The 7,083-nt window shown below is 38.7% G+C and overlaps 1 protein-coding gene across 2 annotated transcripts; it reads right to left on the bottom strand.

The window, feature by feature from the left end:
• Nucleotides 1-177: 177 nt before the first annotated feature.
• On the bottom strand, nt 178-6,232 carry LOC124415918 (PR domain zinc finger protein 15-like). Of its 2 annotated transcripts, XM_046896647.1 has the most exons (3): nt 5,081-6,231; nt 1,539-4,651; nt 178-1,391 (listed from the first exon to the last, which is right to left on the bottom strand). In XM_046896647.1, the coding sequence occupies exons 1-3, from the start codon at nt 5,637-5,639 to the stop codon at nt 1,086-1,088; spliced, it is 3,978 nt and encodes a 1,325-aa protein (XP_046752603.1). In that variant the 5' UTR covers nt 5,640-6,231; the 3' UTR covers nt 178-1,085. The 2 variants fall into 2 exon arrangements, with proteins under 2 accessions (XP_046752603.1, XP_046752602.1); XM_046896646.1 differs by having other exon boundaries at nt 1,539-6,232.
• Nucleotides 6,233-7,083: the final 851 nt, after the last annotated feature.

Here is a 7,083-nt window from a genome sequence, read left to right as displayed (position 1 = left end):
TCACACGAGCCAAATGCAAGTGCCAAACTTACTCGAGACATGAAGTCTCTATACGCGCACATGCCTCAAATCTTACTTCTGTGCTACTTCCTGTGAAAAACTACAAAGTAGTCGAGTTGTTCAAGGAGGTAGCGCATAAACATCTTTATGGGCTCAAAGATTAAACCTGTCATATCAACTATAACTTTGCTGACAGCACTTAAACAAATGTTAATCATGAATCGAGTTGCAACCTAGTTCATGTATGGTGCAACGATATTTTGTTACTAGACGTCATTATATTTATTACAATACATAGGTATGGTATTCGCCGAAATATATGCACAGTAGGCATGCTTATCAATATATTATAAGTAACTATCTCAATATGTTTCAGCAGTAATTCTACCAAAAAATTATTAGTAAATATTCAGATTACACATCTTTGATAGATTTACCGAACATTTGCTTACAAATACTTAATATTTACAAAGAAGGCGATTTTTTGCAACTCACCGGATATCTGATAATTTGCAGGAAAATTTAATTCTTGTTTTTATCGGCTGTGAGGAGAGCATAACGAATGCCTTTCTTTGAATAAAAAGGAAAAGAAGATATGTTTAACAACACTGTTACCAATACTCGACTAAAGTCAAAACATTAAAATAATTGATAAATTTTGAACCACCTTTACTACAGCTGCTAAATAATTATTAACAATCTGTAATTAAACTTAGAATTGCGCGCAAAGTTTGCGGAGAAATAAGTTCAGTCGTCTTAAATAAAATAAATGTGTATGCTGTTTCATTACATTCAGCGAGCGTAATAATAATCTGAACAAATTTACAACCGAATGGAATTGAAAGTGGCGCAGACATTGTGAAGAACAAAACAAGAATACCTACATAGTACAAGTTTGATATTCAGTTCCATATCTAATGTAATGAAATTCAATTCACTAAAAAAATTTGCAACATTAAAACTGTAAGTATTCTGTATTGTATATTTTCACCCGACCTATTTAATAGGTAATATTCACTTATTGAGCATTGACAACGAAGATGGAGTCGTATTTCTTGCTTCAAAAGCCTGCGGGTCGTACGCTTCTATAGGACTCCATCTTCATTGGCATTGTACATAATAGAAGCTGTAGCAAGATTAACCTCAGAATTGGCATCAGTTAGGTCTGGCAAAGATAACATAACTGGAATAACTTGAATTTTTCCAGCATCAACTTGCTGCTGAAAATGTACAACTGTTCCAGACTGCAGAATTTGATCCGTCATTTCGTCAGTAATAATCTCCGCATTCTCGAGGTTCTCCGCAGTCACTTCCTCGGTGTATACCGTACCATCTTCCATGTTCATTATAACTTCCGCTGCTTCCGAAGCTTCTCTTGATGTCTCATAGTCCTGAAAATGTTTGAAAAAAAAACATTAATGAGTAAGTATCACAGTTATAAATTTAATTTATCTAACTCAACGCCAAAAGTAAAAAAATAAAATAGCCTTAGTATACAATTTCCATTGAATTTTTTCAAAGAAATCTGTTTATCTTACCTGATCATATGCCTGTTCATATTCTTCTTCCATATCTTCTGGCTCGTATTTTTCCAACTTTTCATCCGCAAACTGATCATCGGTTTGATCTTCAGTACCATAATGAGCTTGAGCTTGCTCGTAGTCTTCCTGATCCTGCTCAGAGCAGGAAGTAAGTTCGACTGCTTGTATTTTTGGCTGTTTTGTATTTCTGCCTGTTACGATTCTCTTGAAACCTGATCCTCCTAAACTTTCGTGTCTTCTTTCATGCTTGTTTTTGTCGCCCAGGTACTTGAAGCGTTGCCTGCAAACACTGCAGGCGTACGGCCTTTCATTAGTGTGTGTTCTTTCGTGGCAAACAAGAGCGCTGACTTGTTTGCACCTCCATGGACAAAATCTGCATTGCAATGGTCTTTCGTCACTGTGTCTATTTTGATGATGTTTTATTAACTGAATTTTTGTTTTCAGATTGAAACCACATATTTCGCAGGTGTACGGTCTCTCTTCAGAATGTGAGATCATGTGCGTTTTCAATCTGAGTTGATTAACAAATCTTTTCGGACAATGCGGACATGGCAAAGTTCCTTCGAGCCTGTTGTGTACCACCATCATATGGTGTCTCAGTCTGACCTCCGACGTGAACACCTCATCGCACTCGGTGCATTTCATAGGATCCTTTTTAACATGCGTATTTTTAATGTGAGTACGCAAAATCATTTCTGTCTTGAAAGTTTTTTCGCAATGGTAACAAGTTACTCTTTTCTTTTCAGTAGGTGCTAACGGATCCGACTTTACCTCACCAGGAAGAGCCTGATTATGGATGTGCGACATGTGCCATTCCAAAGACCGAGGTGAGATCATTGATCTGTTACAGATGTGACAGGTGTACTGTCTTCCATCCTTGTGAACCCTGTTTCTATGAATCACAAGCATTGAATGATTTGGGAATTTCTCGCCGCACACTTGGCACGAGCATTCCTTTAAACCCCGACTATCGGTTTTCTCGTGCACTCTCATGTGCAGTCTTAAACCGTCTCTTCGATTAAATCCTACGCCGCAAATATCACATCTATATTGTCTTTGGTCCTCATGAATTCTAACGTGCTGCTTCAGCGTTGAACTGTTTTTAAACATCTTATCGCAGTGCGGACATTGTATGGTGTAAGCTTTGTGTGTATGCATATGCTTGGACAGACTATAAAATGGCACCAGTTTATGGCAAACCGTACATTCTCTTTTGTTACCCACAGGCTGATGTTTGCGAATTCTATGGTGCCGTAGACTTGCAGGATTTTTAAAATCTGCGCCACAATCCTCACAGAGAAAAGCTCTCAATGTTGTGTGGACAGATTTTACATGAAAGCTTAACTTCTGCTTGAATGCAAACTTTTTAGGACATTTTGGACACTGATATACTTTTTCCCAGCTCATGTGCTGCATTTTAATATGCTGATCCAGCGTTCCTTGATGTTTGAATTTTTCCCCACAATAATCACATAGCTGGCCATACATACTGTCGCAATGCTTCTGTTCATGCTGTCGTTTTTTACCCTTTGAATCTAACATCAATTCGCAGTATTTGCATATCAACTTTTGCATGCACGTGATGTTGTGATTTTTTCTTGCCTTGTTAGTTGAGAATTCTGTGTTACAGTCTTCACAATAGTGCAGTATTTTGTAATCATGCGTCTTCATGTGTTCTTGGAGCACATCGTCAAAAGGAAATGTAGCTGGACAATAATCACATTCCAAATAATCTTCAAGGGGAATTGTTTCTTCAATAACAAACAAATCATCACCAGACTCCTGCGACATCTCTACGTCTTCTTTTATCACCATGTTGTGCCTATTCTCGTACAGTGATATGATATCTTCATCTTTCAATCTATTTATCACAATTTTTCTCTGTTTCAAATACTCCTCAAACTCTTTTAAATTTTTGTCTTTTTCTCCTAATATTCGTTCCAATTTTTCCTGGTTACCCTCAATGCACGATTCGTCAAATTCTTTTTGCAAAGATTCTCGTTTCTGTTTAGCCTCTTCCCATTTTTGTTCAAGTCGAGCCAACCTAGCCAAATAGTCCTCAGAACTTGGGTACGGTCTGTCGGTCGATGACTGGCACTCGTCAGACTTTTCGCCATCTGCTTTGAACTCTTCGTTACCTGGATTTTCTTCACGTGCCTCCAAATCAGCTGGATCTTCTTTTATTTTTATGGTAGAATTTTCATCTCTAGTATCTTGAGAATATGTGCGATATGTCGATTTCCCTTCTGTTTTGATTGGTTTTGATGATCCATTGTCGGCGATCATCGCGCTATTGGAGCCTAGAACCTGTTCTCTTCTTCTTTTATATTCTTCTATTTGTTCCTCTATTATTTGCTCTCTGATGTCAGGTTTTCGAAATTTATCGGAAAACAAATCTTTTTCTTTCATTTTCAATGCTTCATACTTTTTCAGCATTCTGTCTACCGGTTTCATATCAATAGCTGTATGGGAGAGATTTGTATCTTCGGTCTTTTCTCCTGGTTTGTCCATTTTTTTAACTTTTACTAATAACAATTCATTCGGCTTTGATCCTTTAACCGTTACATACATAATTCCGTCTTCGTCTTTAGTACCAATACTCAGCGGATGATTCACGCTTAACTTTTGCAGCGTTTTTTCTGAGATGGTAGAACTATTCAAGTCTACCGAAAGACCTGTTTCTACAGCATCCAAGACTGACTTGGATGTAAGAGGCACCGAAATCCTTTTCTTTAAAATGTTTGGCTGTTCTTTTGAATCACCTAAATCCTCTTCAGTTTCTGTTTTTATTACCTGTTTTGCTGGGTTGCGCAGAGTTTCCGTACTATCTCCAGCCTCGTATTTAACATACGCCTTCTTTGTATCGTCATATTGATATACCATAGGGGTCGCCGAGAGTTCTCCCTTCTGTGATTCGGACTCAGTACGAGCTTTTTTCACGTTCTGGAATTCAGGTTGGTCACGTTCGTCATTAGACCCATCATATTCAGAGCTATCCGCATGTAACGGCAGATCTTCTGGGTCGAATTCCTCGATTGATTCATTGTCGTCGTTGCGATTAGCATCTGTGACATCTTCAAATCTATCTGGTGTGCCCTCATTTTCTGAAACTGATAATGGTTCCTCTTTCAATTTAATTGGGGGCAATTTTGAAGCATTAGAATTCTCTCGCAGTGAACGAAATGAGGATATTTTCGGCAGTCCAACAGACTTGGGTCCGCTTACGGTATTATTGGTCTTTTTCTTAGAATAAGTATGCACATCTTTTTCAATCTTTACTGTAGGGGTATTCCAAGTGATAATTTTGCTCGCTTCGCTAGACTGTAACTCTTTCGAAGAGGGGCGTTCGTTACCCAAGGGCTCGCTTAGCGCCGTGTACATAGATTTTAGTTTAAACTCTGCCTTTTTGATTTGCATGAAAAATTTGTAACTCATTTTCAAATCGCATATGCAGTCCATACACATTTGCGTTGATAAACTATCATTTTGATCTATGTCCTCCAAATGTTTCATTTGCTGATTAAGTCGCATCTGCATACCTTTGTCGCTGAATATATCTACCAATGGCAGTTTCAATCCCGCGCAAGTCCGACAATACTTTTTCAACTGTTGTTTAGCCTCGTCTAATATCGCCGCAGTTCGTTTATCTCGTAACTGTGAATTCATTTTCTTCAACTCGGCTAATCCCTTCACCAAGTTCTGCTCAGAACTAGGCAACTTCAATCGAGGCGTTACTTTCTTTAATTGGGATAAATTTGTTATTTGAGAAAATGTTTGCTGCTCCTTAGGCGGAGCAGCAGCCACAGGGTTCGGCGCATCAGCCTCGTCAACTTCGTCTTGATCATGTATGATGATTATCGTTCCATCCTCAATGTTAGACAATTGGTCAATTTGCTTATCCTGAATGAGATCGATGTAGTCGTGGTCTGTTACGGCATCAGTGACGGTGTCCCTAGTCGTGCCATCGGGCTTTTCTTTGGATTCTTTCAAAGTTACCAATTGGTCGGTAGATCCTTCTGGTAAATTGCTACCCCTATCATCGTCATCGTCGTCGCCTTGGTAGGCAAAATATATCATACCCTCCTCAGAGGCACTCATTTTTCTTTGCCGAGGTTAGGTCTTCTCAAATATAGCCATAATACATCAATGGTGAGAAGAATAGAACTCTGTATATTATACAGTATCAGGCGATCGTCCATAGATATTTTGTTCACTTCTCAATACCCGATTTCAAGGAAATATTTATGTTTTCAAACACTTTTTCAATATTTTGCCACCGTAAACTTTTCACTCGCGCTATCCAGATGGCGCGTGCCAAGATGGCGCCCTGAGTCCCGTTCGCTATTTTAAATCATTACGACGGCGTTCTATGCTGCTGAAATTCATGACTTATCTCAAGTTCCCTCCTCAGCCTTTATCTTTCGTCGTATTTGTACTTGGGTAGAAATTGGCGGATTTATATTTAAATCTGCTGAAACGATGAGATTCGAAAATGTATTCAATTTTCATTGATTCGACCAGTCCAACGACGGGCATATTTGATAGAAACGATCGCTACCTTTTCCCTCACAATATGCTAAAAATACACGCGGCACTTCTACGTGTGTAGTATAGATATGTTATACCGTATTGCGTACATAATCATGAGTCGCACTGGTTACCATACTTCTGTACCTACTGTGCTAACATTATTTCTGCGCCGGCATTTCTACCACAGGCTGCAACCTGTGTAACACGCCATCTGCCATTATGGCTATCCATATACGTATGTAGCCACAGACGAATTATGGCTCAAATACATGTCTATCAGTGACGATAACAGCAGACTATTGTTATACGAAATTGCGTAATTCCGTCTCTACTCTGACGATTATTCACCGTAATAACGTGATAATTTTAACCTACGAAACACACACTATAATATCGAAGGCAATAGTATATCCTACAGAATAGCAAAAAAATGTTATCATACGAGTTCACGGCATTAGCTGGGAACACACGTCATTCATATGCGACGGCAGCTAAAAGTAAATAACGGAAAATGAGAGCATCTTATTCATGATAGCTAATTCCATTTGAGCTTCAGTGAAAAACAATATAGTAAATACTGGCGTATTGGAACTGATTCTTTTTTTAACCTAACAAAATATTGTCAATTCCTTGCAGTTGAGGCAGGAGAAGGTGATAGGAGTTTTGATAGGACTCATTTTTTTATACATCGACTTTTATTTATTGTGATACAATTTATAAAACAATTTGGGATATGACCGATATGACACAAGGATCAATTACGTTTTCAGGTCGGATTTCGTGTGTCATCCTCAGGTCATGCAAGATCCCCATCATCAGCGCTTTGCGGCAGAATGTTGCATGATTGTTGCATGGCGCCACAGAACAAACGAGTAAACAACAAAGCTACATAAGGGTTGTCAAGGTGGTCAAACAGTGCTGCTGCAGTATTCATGCGTCGCCAGGGATGGTAAGTCGACTCTGACTTCAGTTAAAATTTGATTCTTCGTTGACAGTAGTCGATTATTCAGAA

Source organism: Diprion similis, chromosome 2 (assembly GCF_021155765.1).
Source record: "Diprion similis isolate iyDipSimi1 chromosome 2, iyDipSimi1.1, whole genome shotgun sequence".
NCBI classification, from domain to species: Eukaryota; Metazoa; Arthropoda; class Insecta; order Hymenoptera; family Diprionidae; genus Diprion; species Diprion similis.
The sequence above is the reverse complement of the archived record's forward strand: the minus strand, read 5'-3'. Positions and strand labels throughout refer to the sequence as shown.

Coding starts and splice junctions, on each gene's coding strand:
- LOC124415918 (XM_046896646.1), bottom strand. CDS start 5,639: ATGAGTGCCTCTGAGGAGGGTATGATATATTTTGCCTACCAAGGCGAC. Junction 1,392..1,538: donor ATGAACAGGCATATGATCAG/GTAAGATAAACA, acceptor AAACATTTTCAG/GACTATGAGACATCAAGAGA.